Source organism: Idiotropiscis lumnitzeri, chromosome 8 (genome assembly GCF_059441095.1).
Source record: "Idiotropiscis lumnitzeri isolate Australia: NSW breed Sydney's pygmy pipehorse chromosome 8, RoL_Ilum_1.0, whole genome shotgun sequence".
NCBI lineage: Eukaryota > Metazoa > Chordata > Actinopteri > Syngnathiformes > Syngnathidae > Idiotropiscis > Idiotropiscis lumnitzeri.
The window spans coordinates 13077861-13090385 of NC_142398.1; the positions used below are offsets into that span (position 1 = coordinate 13077861).

Genomic DNA, 12525 nt, shown 5'->3' on the forward strand with positions numbered 1-12525 from the left:
CAACTCCCAATCGTTCATCTGTGTGTGATGACACACACACGCCTCGTACCGCAGTACGGGGGTGCTTTTAAAAATATATTTAAGAATAGTGCACAGAAATAATTGATCTCTACATTGATTCAGAGCAGGGGTGGGTAAACTTTTTGAATTGCAGGCCACAATGGGTTCTAAAATTTGACAGAGGGGCCGGTCCAGGAGCAGATGGATGGAGTGTTTTGGTAACCTCACCTCATCGGAGAAAAAAATACATTTAATTTTAAATTAAAGTGAACAAAAGCATTAAAACAATATATGTGTCTTTGAAAAACCACAGTATTTAGTAAATAAAACATTAACAAGGTTTATTAATTAATTCTTTTTTAAATTTGGCGGGCCGGATTAAGATGTTTAATGGGCCGCATGTGACCCCCGGGCCGTAGTTTGCCCACCCCTGATTCAGTGGTTTTGATGAACGCTGATGTCATTTTCAAGAATGAAATACGATGTCATCTACTTCGCGTCACAGCATAGCGCAGAATCTGTCTAAATTCTGAAGTGACATTAATTGGAGTATCTCTGAAAGGCTTGTGTCTTTAGCGGATTTGACAGAATGACGCACTGTCAATGCTGCCTTGTGATGATAAAAAAAAAAAAATGAGGTAATTGGAAAGACAGATCATCATGTGCAATCACATCCCATCGGCCCAGATGGTTCACAGCCTGGCATCACATCACACAACATTCCCACGCGTCAGTGGTGCTATCGGTCAAAAAGCTCCTAATGACACTGGAAAGTTCCCTGTGTGGCTTGTCTGCAAGGCTTCTTTGCACTCTTGTCTTTTTACATAAATCCGGACTTTCCTCTTGTTATTATTTTCCCACACATTTAACACTAATGTAAAAATGTAACATTTTTCTGAGCTTTAATAGAACCCGATTTCCTTCCCTAGTAGATGAAACACAAGAGCAGCAGAGGATTACATTTGAGAAAGGCTCATAGAGAACAAAGTACAGTAAAATGATAAGTAACACGAGGAGATGAAGCTTCTTATTAAGGGTTGAGATCTTCACAAAACCTTAATTTGCATTTGTGATGTGTGCAACATTCCCGTCATTTATGGACTATAAAAAAAAAAAAGCAAGGAAGTGACTGTAGTAGTGGTCATACAGCCAGACACCTTGTAAACGCCAGATGTTTTCTAAGGAAATGTGTATTTGTTTGAGAAATAATGTGTCAATAGCTCCCCCACCCACCCAATCTATTGGATCTAATCGAATTCTTTTCGCATTTTTGAATCTGTCTTGGACACATAAAAAGCAAGGGCCCCTTCATAATAAACCCGGAGCGGCGATTCAACAGAACATAATTTACATTTCCCAGCAAATGTAGAACATGTCCACAAAAAAAGGGAACAGCTCCTTGTTGTAAGTCAAGAGACAAAGCAGGTCGTGACAGTGTTGTATTTCAAGCACAGTGAATATTTCAAGAGCACTTCTCTACTGAAAGTTATACGGCACCAGCAGGTAGTAAAAAGCCACTTTGGTTCACTAAACCTGTCTCGGTAAAATATTTGACACTCAAATGATGCAAACCGCGTTATCGAAATTAGACACAATGATTCATTTTCGTTACGTGGTCAACTTGATATTAAGTGAAGGCCGTTCATTTATTGAGTAAAGGAACCAATATATCCATCATATATTAAACATCCTTGTAAACTCAAACTCAGTTCAGTCAGAAAAACCTACCATCAGTTTTCCTTATCATTTAACTACTCCCTTTCTGTAGAAATAAAAACTCACTCTCTAGTATACTGCCTCCGAAGTCACTGATTCACGAGAAAGTGTATGACTCGCGATACACAAATTTATAACAAATTACAGGCATATGATGCTACAAAAATAAGAGCAAAAAGTTATCTAAAAACAAATTAAATGAAGAGTGATATATTTTAAAATTGTGAATATAGATTTAGATTAAAGACCCCCCCCCCCACACTGCTACGGAATGGGGATTTTTTTCCCCTAACGAAGCAAACTATTAGAGGATTCTGTTCAGAGAAGGTTTGTAGCAACACACTGTCCTCTTGTGGACAGTAATGTTGGTACAGTACAACACTTTGGAATTGATACTTCAAATATTATCAGTAAAATGCAAACAAAAAAGTGTTGTGCAATAGTAGAACGTGCAACTAAAAAAGGTGATATATATATATATATATATAAAACCTTCTCACGTTAATGTTTTTTTAAAGACCTAAACATTTAACTCATCTCAATCTAAACATTTGTTTCATAGTTGATTCTCAGAGGACTTCATAAAAACTCAAATGTACCATAATGGGAAAAAGGTTCTCCACCCTCGCTGTAAATTAATCACTTTTTAAATAATAGATCATAAATAAAAGCTTCATTCCCTTAAGAGAAACCTTGGCAAAGAAATAACAAAACAATACTGTGAAGATGCACTGCAAGTGCAGTACACTAAAATGAATTATGAAACGAGTCACTTCGAGAGTTCAAATGCAGGATGCAAAACGCACAACAAACTGAAGAATAGGTTTCCTCAAAGTCAATAAATCAATTTCAATATGATCAGGCAATGAAGAATATGTGGCCTTTTTTTGTTTAAAACAAGACCCTGTTATTACAGTAGATAGTTCAAGGGGAACTGTGTTTCATAGGCCACAAATTTGGACACTGATCTTTAGCTGCACTGAAATGTTAATAAACATCTTATTATTCCAGTGTCCTGGTTGGCCTTGGTCCACATTGGAGGATGAGCTGACCTGGTTTGACACAGACGCTTGGTTTCAGACTGTAACAAAAAGAATGGGTGTTTGTAGTGGCAGAAAATCAAGAGTGAGCATCAACACTCCAAACACAGATTCCATTTTTGTGGAAGGTAATATAGTGAGTGATGGTCTGCCAGCTTTAAAAACTTGTCTGATGATAACCATAGAATAAGAAAAGGGACTGACCATAATGTAAAGAAGTGCTATAAATACGTGTCTGTTCTGGTCATTCACTGCAATATGGCTTCATTAGCAAATAATTGAAGGTGTCGTGGTTCTGTGTTTTATCCATATTCAAAATGGATATTTTTGTTAAACAGCTGGCTAAGAAGTGTATGCTCCAAAGTAGCCCTCCAGCATCACTCATGAAAAATTGAGGCCCCCCCCCTTCCATCATTTAAATCGCCCATCCCTGCAACCGAGATGTTGCAAGTTTTTTGAATGATTTTCACCTGAGTACTTTTCTGCTAGGACTTTGACGAACGTGTTAGTTAAAACACAGGAAGTGTTATGTTATGTTCAAATATTTGTAGTAGCAATAGGTTTATAACTAACGCAGCATCAATGCTCGTTTCATTATTATTATTTTTTTTTAAATTTATTTTATTTTTTGGGGCGGTTATATCATCTGTTAGCATTAATGTGGACTCTCAACCTAAAACGTGTAATCTTTTGAAGAATTGGTCACTCTGTGCTAGTTGTTGTGAGGTTTGCTGCCACTATTTGGTGTTCAGAATTGAAATTATTGTGAATCACTCCAACAACAACAACAAAATTCTTTTACTAAATGTCATGACAAATTCTTTTTGGAGGCATCAACATCAGTTACATTTAAATTTCAATTCAAATTTTAAATTCATTCGGGTACACCTATTTGTATGTAGTGTGTGCTGGTGTTGACCGCCCTTCATCTCGCTGAGGTATTGTAATGATGTGAAAAGAGGAGCAATATGATACATTTGTGATTTTGCAGATGTTCCTCCATCAGTGCACCGCAAAGAAAGTGGTTCCTTCCCCTGAGGACTCACAATCTAAATAATGCATCGTTCTCTATGCAAGTTGCTTCACATTTAACGGTGCTTATTTTAGAAAATCGCAGTGTTTAAACTGCAAAGAGTCTTTTCCCAGATAAGAAAAGCCGTGGTGTGTCCCGACGCTTGCCATAGGAGTTGGCGCAAAGTATACTGCCTACCCTCAAAATGGGTCGATTCTCTCCCCTGGAGCTTGGAAATGGGTCACGTAGTGATGTGCTCCCGAGGAGAGTTCAACTATTTTAAGACTAAGGGGTCTTGGTGAAGGTTAGAAAAAGGAGAGCAGAGTGAGCCTGTGGGATTCACTCATCTAAGACAATGGAAGAATTTGAAATAAATAAAGTTATGAAACTCTACAACCAAATGCCTTAAAGCTCACATATGATAGGAAATTCACTTTTTAATTGTTTTTAAACAAATAGTTGCGCCTCAGGTTGTGTGTAATTAAACAACATTGGTAGATGAGTTTTGAAAAATAATAAAATGTTTAATTTGAATCAATATTGTGATTTTTAATTAATATATGATGAATCTTCAAGGTCCTCATCCCATGTATTTCTTTTAACAAAAATAAGAAATGAATTAGTCTGTACATTAAACAATCCAATTTATTATACATAAAAAACATACAGAATATTTGGATAGTTGTGAACTAAAATACCAATTTGATTTTTCAATTCTGCAAAGAAAGTGCAGCATAAACACAAGTCAGTAAGTCATTAATCTGTTTATAAAAATAGTGCAAACAAATCTGTGGATTCATCACGTCAACGTTTCATGTTTCATGAAACAATGACATCTAAGCATGGATCGCACCACTGAAATGTAAATTTATCTGGACGTTATCTAACTTAATACATTTCTGAACGAACTTCATGAACTAACTTCTTTATTCAGAAGTCTGCAATAATGCAATAAAAGCCACCAAATATGTTGCTTGTACTGAAATGAAAGAATCCCTAGACGCGTTCCAAAAAGTCGCTAAGTTAACAACTCTGAATAGCCGTTTGTTTTGTTACAACGCCTGAGCTCTATCTTGGCCATCACGGTACAAAAGCCATGCTTATCATTTTGCATGAAACTGAGCCACTACCCCAAAAAGGCATACACCGCCTCTTAAGTGTTCTCTAATTCTTTATTTATCCTTTGTGTATTTCGACTAAAGTACACCAGAGTCATTTTATGAAGACTCCAGGAAACTGTTTGTGAAAAAAACTGCATAATAGGTCTCGTTTAAAACTCAAATCTTCCAGCAAAAAATGGAATAGACTGCCATGTTAGTATCTTGGAGCTTTTCAAATGTCTTTTATGAGTCATATCTTTTAAGGTTTGAATGTTAAACTACAGCATGCCTTTTAAAAGTGCCAAATGTACAAGCTCATATTCCGTGTATTGTAGTGTATCGCCATTTCCCAGGTTGGTGGCAAGTTCCCCCTTGGAGCTAATCAGTGGCTGCACACTGGTAGTTGCTGCGCTTGCCCTCAACATTGTGAAGCCAAGCTGCCATGTGTGGGTGTTCACAAAGAGTGACATACAAGCAGACAGCTCAAGTCGTGTGGGATGCTGAAAAACATCCACATCCCTGCGGTTATTGAGGTGACGGTTATTATAAAATGATCATTCACCACACAATCATTTGGTAAAAATCTATCCATCTGTCTGTCCATTTTCTATGAAGCTTTCCTGTTCTCATTTTGGTTGCAAGTGAGAGGCGGGGTACTTAGTTTGAGACAAACAACCATTCACACTTGCAGTCACTGAATGGAGCATTTCAGCGGATATATTTTTGCAGCTCGAACATTTAGGGATGTGTAGTTATACAGAATATGTCGTACGCGGTGGCATTTGATTGACAGACGAGCAGACCATGGTTTCAGCGACACACACACAGCGTATGACTGAGGGGACAATGGTATTATTTTTCATAAATATGTAGTCCCATTCTATGTACTTGGCATTTTTTTTTTTAATCATTCGAATTGACTGGGGTTGCCAACACTTTACTATGCTGTGATTTTCGGGGTTTGTAAAATAAATAAATGACTAAGTAAAGACACCCCCTCCAACGCACTTCAATGCAGATTTTTGTTTGTCGCTTGTAGGCCTATTCCCGATACACGTTTTAAAAATGAATATGGACTGAAACATTAATCTGCACCGCAGTACCAACTGCTGGACCAGGTGGGGCACTGATGAATTATTGCCAAATTGCCAAAAGTTGAAAGAACAAAATGATTTCATTGACAAAAGAAAAGACAATGGTGGGTTTGCTATTTATTCAGATTATATCATACATCCGACTGGTGGATTCAACATAAGAGGAAGTGTGTACAGGTTCAACCCCCTCCATCACAACACTACACATGACTTAAGGAGGATGTCATATGTATTAAGAAAGCAAAGAGAGGAAGAGAGAGGGGGGGGAGGGCGAGCGAGCAGCTTTTTTCAAGAGGCAGCTTCAACCAGTTACTCTTCTTCTTGTGTTAAAGATGCAAAGTGGACGATCACTTTGGATGCAAACGCTGCTACTAACTATTTTACCACTATGGGGTAAGAAACATCGCCCATCTCCACGTCCGCCCAATATTATCGACCACTTATTGGTGTGTTTACATGTTCCATGGCTGTTGCTTCATCTGGTAGGGGAACTGAATCCTGTTGTGTAATGTCCGCTTCTTTTGACTAGGAAAACTTTGGGCTTCCTCTTCTCCACTCAATCCGTCGGCACCTGAACTTCAGATCCATTTGTGGTCCAGGGATTCAGTAGTCCTGGTTTGCCGGGCCACAGAAGGCCACCAAGGAGTTCTCTTCAAACTCTTCAGATTCACAGAGGAGGTCTTTATTTTTAGTGAGTCTGTTTTTCTGGGGTGTTGTGTGTGTGTGTCCACTTGAATATGTGTGTTCACCGTTCCTTCAGGTGGACTCAATGGAGCAGTCGCCCACTGAAAAGGTCTTCTTCACTGTCCAACTCAAAGTGGCAAGAGAACCTGAACTTTTTTGCTGTATGTATAAGAACCAGCAAGGCCTCTACAGTGCTTTCAGTCCTTACTTAAAGATAGAACATCAAACAGGTAAGCGCTACTCCACCGAAATTACACACAATGATTCAAAGATGCCACTTCATGATTAAGAAAAAAAAAAAAATCGGCACAGATTTTACCGTTACTTGTGGCATGAAATAATAAACACTCCCATCCGCTGCTGTTGCCTGCAGGTGCTCCCTGTGTTGTCTCATTGTGCTCTGCTTGGTGTGCGCGTGTGTTGCGGTTGTCACATCCTGCATTTCATATTGAAAGCACCCACCCACTCACGACATCAAACACAATGCACATTGCAGACAGTTACGACAGACAATTTGGTGAGCAACTGCGGTAAACCATGGAAGGAGATTACACTCAGAAACCATACACTATAACGATATGAAATAAATATGAAATAGATTACTTTGTCATTGGGTGTGGCTTTTTTTATGCATTCAGTAAAAAAAGGGCCTTGTCTGAACTGTTCCTACAAATTGGGAATTTTTGCAGGCAGCTTAGTGGGGTAGGACGCAGGATGGCGCCGTGACAACGGCAACACGACACAAGCATGATCATATTTATTAATGGTTACAAAGTGACAGAAAAGGTAGCTGACAGATGAGGTTTATTTAAAAATCATTTGGGAAACATCAACTCAACAACTGATTAATTAATTGGTGAAGATGTTTGTCCTATGACTTTAATTGATACCGTGCATCTTGCCTTGCCTCTCCAGATGTCGCCCCCACTCTGGTTGTGCCCACCCTGCCACCTCCAGTCCTATCGGTGGAGCCCCCCAGTGGGATGGTTGAACGTGGCGACACGTTATACTTCCGCTGTTCTGTCCCAACTCTTCAATCCGCCTACAAACCGACCTCCTTCATTTTGCTGAGACCAGCGTCATGGGGAGAATCCATAATAAGTCAGCATCATGACGCTCGGGTGTCAAACTTGGAATCCCAACCAGGAGAGTTCAGTGTGGGGCCGGTTAAGCAGGGAGAGGGCGGCGAGTATGCCTGCATGTACCACATGACTAGTGGAGAAGACGTAGTCAATTCAACTGTCAGCAATAAGATTCAAATAACTGTAAAAGGTATTTGATACTCTTTGTCTTTCTTACCATTTTTTTGTCCCTCGATCTGCTGCCCCAGCAGTCTAACTATCTTGTAGCTGATATATTCATGGGAAGAGACTAAGGAACAAAAGTCATGCTTTCAAAGTGCTTCATTATCAATAATTTGTGATTGCTTCTAATTGTCTTTTTTTTTTGGGGGGGGGGAATATGTGTCCAGATGACCTGCCTGTCCCCACCCTCGATCTCCAACAAGACACAAAAGTGTGGCGCATGCTTTGCATGGGCTCCCCTGCGTACCCCGGGGCAGTGTTCACCCTATACTTGCTGGACAGTCAACTTCCTGTGGCCAGTCACCATGTACAGATCACCAGCCACAAGACCACCTTCCCAGTGCCAGTGCAGGACACTTTGGTGGCTTTGTACCAGTGCCAGTACAGCATCCTCTTGGGAGGGAAGTGGATTCATTCTGAACGCAGCCGAGCACTGTCCATCACTAAAGGTACTGATTTTTGCCACTTGGCCTAATTGGTGTTGCTCGAGAGCTGGGAGCAAGACCAGCTGACTTTTGGGGCGGGGGGGTACACCCTGTTTAGGTCGCCAGCCAATGACAAGGCACTGTGCAGTGGGCCTAACAGGCAACCTTTTCACAACGACCCATTAGGTTTGTTTTAGGCTCCTGAACTTGTTTTCCAGGATAGAATTTTCCATTTAGTGATGTTTTTGCATAAGAGGAAGGGGAACAGTGCCTAACTAGATTCAGTCGTGCTGTGGTGCAAAAAGTGTGTTACCTTTTCTAGTATTGATTAAATTGCAAAATAAATGACAAAGGAAATGCAAGCATAGGGAGGATTCCATCCAGGAAGGCCTGAGCCAAAATTCAAACCCTGATCTCCAGAACTGAAGTACCACTCATTCAATTTGCTTCCCAAAAATATTATTATACCATAATATGATATTATTTTATCTGTCCATTGGTAAAACTGTAATACAGAGATTTATGGATGCATTGGAAAACATAGAAAGCTAATTTTTTCAAGCGAGGACCATGTTTGTTATGTGAACCATTTTGTAAAAATGAACGGAATATTACAAAATATGCCCTGTGATTGGCTGTAGACCAGTCCAGGGTGAACCCGCCTTTGGCCCAAATGTCGACTGGGATATGGTCCAGCTCAACTGTGACCCTAATGAGAACAAGGGCAATACTTTTTTTTTTTAATTAATTAATTTATTTTTATTTACTTACATGCACAATGTCTTCTCCTTTTCAGGTCTTCTTCCTCCAACAACACCAGGTAGCACGATACGTATTAATAGAAAGACATTTTCATACCTCCATTTACATACATGTGCATCTCCCATCCATGTGCGCAGATGTGTCAGGTGCGGACTGGCCTCTTATACTTGGCTCCTTATCCACTGTGGTGCTCTTCCTCTGCTCACTGGCGCTACTGGCGGTGGTGGTGCACAAAAGAGGTATTGGCGCCAGTGCACCACTTTGTATGTCGCTTTTGTACATCCTCAAATGTGCTTTGTTTTCTTCAAGTGAAAGCAGCAGCTGATGAGAAGAAGAAACGGTATTGAGTCGAGTACAGCCGTGTTGATTTGTCATTAGTATCAAATAGAAAGGAACATAAAAGCATGTTTGTTTGTTTTTTCTCAGACTGGAAGCAAAGTTTTGGACTCAAGTTCATAGCAGGGACCATGTTGTTGGTGAGAGGTTTCATTTTGCAGCATTTCACATGATTTACAACAGCGGTGCAAAAAATATCGATTTTCTCTTGATTGGTCTGAAAATGATTTATTTAATAGAATTTATGTATCTTTGTTCATCTTGCTAGTGACGTATACTGACAGGCAGAACACTTAAATATTTCAAGTACATTTCAGGGTAAATCTTTATTTCACTACACCGTATATACTTTTTTGTTTTTGTCATGTTTGTTTGATGATGTTCCAAGAAATTTTTAATGTAAAATATTATGTGCTAGTAGAGTGATCTAGTAAAGTGCTGTATTGATAAAGTTGTGATGACATTTTTTTTTTTTTGCAGACCTAACCCTCAGGTGTACCAGTGTCACCTCCCAGGTAATTATTACTCATCAAATATAACTCCACTTGCCAACGTCAACAAAAATCCTCCAATGATTTATCCGCTCTATATGACTTCCAATAACTTATTTCAACCTTTGAAACTACCTTTGTACAAACACAGATAAGACTTATATCTCATTTACGCGTCAACTTTTAATTTTTAAGAGGATCAACTGCAGTCTTACAACCAAGGTCAATTCAGTCGGGTGGAATGAAATGAAGCCTTTGAATGGGTCTATTTCTTGTATTACAACATGGTGCGGTGGTGAATATCCATTTTGTGATAGCGCTAGCATTGGTGCGAATCGTCTGAACCAGTGTCAATGTTACTGCGAACACAACATGAGAGGTCTTCCAACGTGCTTAGAGTGCGATAAGCACTAATTATAGTGATATCATGGGCCGCCAAGATTAGTCAACTAGTCCTGATTACGTTGACAATCAAAATCAGCGACAATTAATTTAATAATTGACCTTACATTTTGTCCGCATTGAAGTTTGTGGTTCCAAATCTACATTGAATCTACGTTGTATTTTGGTTGAATTAAGAAATGTGAAAGCTCAATGTTTAATTTCAACGTAGATTCAACGCTTAAGCCGAACCATATTGCTAAATATCTTTCTATCAGGGTAGTCGTTCTTCCAACTAAAAGTGACTACCCCAACTGCTAGTGCCCACACGAGTGGTGTCCTGAACACTGCACCGACACACTATTCAGTGTTGTACCAGCCAGTGCACTAATAAATGACTTTGAAGCTGTTTTTATGATCAAACTATTACCTATTGCTGCTGCAGGGAGAACAGCAACATCCAAATGTGAAAATCCCCCCCCCCCTCCAAACTGTGTGAGAGTTTACCAAAAAGAGAAATAAACTATATACTGCAGGAAAAGCTTTCATGCGGGGTTGCTCGCAGCTTGTGATGTGATTGTGTTGTGTTGTGTGTGTGTGTGTGTGTGTGTGCGTGTACAGGAATGGGCCAGCGGGGACATGGGCACAGACACCAGCTCCAGATCCCCATTATGGAACTCCCACTCCACATTTACAAACCCTATCCATTAGAAAGAGCTCTCTTTCTCTCTCTCTCTGTATATTTATACGTTGTTGTGGTGCGTCTATGTAGCATCAGCTGGCTTTGAACATAGCAGGACAGGAAAAGCAATTTCCTTATTTCCTATTTCATGTGGAGAGGCACGCTTCTACAATTAGACAGGATGTGATGTTTGCTTTTTGTACCTGCCACTGAGCCACTATTACTGAATAAAATCTGCCGAATTTACTTGTGAGGGTCGCATTGTGGAATTATCATTTATCATTCATTTTGATAATATCATAGTATTATATGCTAATTTATACTGCATATCTACACAACATTTCTACTTAGCAGAACATTCCAGAACCTTTTGTGAGTAAATAAATGAAATCATCGGCTTTCGTTACCTTTATAGAAGTGTTTTTTTTAATTAATTTTCTAAATGAAAATAGATCTGCACATAAAAAGATCTTAGCCAAAATGCTATAAATCCACTCTGACTATTCTGAGAAGTATTACACGCACACACACAATTCTACATATTTAAAAAACATTGTCTCTTGTTGAAACAAGGTATTAGTTGTTGAACAAAAACTTAATAGTCTGTTCACAATGGACGGCATGGAAATAATGATTATTTTAAAATTGGACTGTTTGGGGGGAAAAAATAATAATTGGTATAAAACACATTATACACATATAAACGCACACAAGATAAAACAGGACACACACAACACATCTCTCTCACAGTCACATACACAAACTGACACACACACCTACACACAAAGAAAATGTATTTGGAGGATGGGCCATTGGCCTCAGTTGCGTGTGCCAACGCAACTTGAAGATGAATTTGTCCACTGTAAGTTTTTCAAAATGTCCAGCAGAGGGCACTGTTTATGTATAATATCAGCGTTCAATCTCACAGACTGTCATCAATTCTGCATTGTTTTTGATAATAAGAAATGCAAACACAAAAAGATGTTGTCATCCTTGCATAGTAGGTGCACTGCGACATAACAAAGACAAACTAACACAAAGGTCATCGTATTTTTTGCTGGAGTGCAATGCTCTTTCCCCCCTCTTTTTGAGTGCTGGACAGAAATTTAGCACCAAAGGTCACTCTGTGGACTTTGCAAGGTGGCAGTAGACTTGTACAGCAGTTAGTAATGATGGATTCTGTCGTCCAAAAGAGCGGCTCTTTTTTTGTTTTTGTTTTTTTTCTCAATTATAACGATTTTTTTTTGGTAAGCTTTCACATTGTATCCACTCAGCAGACACGTTATTAATTGCTGCGCTGTCTGATGAGCTCCAATACAGCTGTATGAAAAAGTCCAAGCAAAGATAATAATTGTCAATTAGCATCAACATCCTCAGAGAGATATTCATTTAGATCATCATACAATTGTTGTATCAAGACACTATTGATATAATTAAAGGTGTAGAATTTAGTGCCATGAAGTAGTGGACTTAGAGTGCAACAACGACATAGAATGCA

At 39.2% G+C, this 12525-nt stretch overlaps 1 protein-coding gene across 2 annotated transcripts; it reads left to right on the forward strand.

The window, feature by feature from the left end:
- Positions 1-6221: 6221 nt before the first annotated feature.
- On the forward strand, positions 6222-11273 carry LOC148332238 (uncharacterized). Of its 2 annotated transcripts, XM_088303152.1 has the most exons (11): positions 6222-6355; positions 6492-6640; positions 6723-6876; positions 7562-7918; positions 8118-8399; positions 9172-9195; positions 9275-9376; positions 9447-9477; positions 9564-9613; positions 9954-9988; positions 10967-11273. In XM_088303152.1, exons 1-11 carry the CDS (start codon positions 6295-6297, stop codon positions 11054-11056), a joined length of 1335 nt encoding a protein of 444 aa, XP_088159278.1. In that variant the 5' UTR covers positions 6222-6294; the 3' UTR covers positions 11057-11273. The 2 variants fall into 2 exon arrangements, with proteins under 2 accessions (XP_088159278.1, XP_088159279.1); XM_088303153.1 differs by lacking the exon at positions 6222-6355 and having other exon boundaries at positions 6512-6653.
- The last annotated feature ends 1252 nt before the right edge of the window (positions 11274-12525 follow it).

Excerpts from the sequence above, each read along its gene's own strand:
- LOC148332238 (XM_088303152.1), top strand. The coding sequence starts at position 6,295 with ATGCAAAGTGGACGATCACTTTGGATGCAAACGCTGCTACTAACTATT. Across the intron at positions 9,614-9,953 it reads TAGCAGGGACCATGTTGTTG|ACCTAACCCTCAGGTGTACC; the intron begins GTGAGAGGTTTC and ends TTTTTTTTGCAG. Across the intron at positions 9,989-10,966 it reads GTACCAGTGTCACCTCCCAG|GAATGGGCCAGCGGGGACAT; the intron begins GTAATTATTACT and ends GTGCGTGTACAG.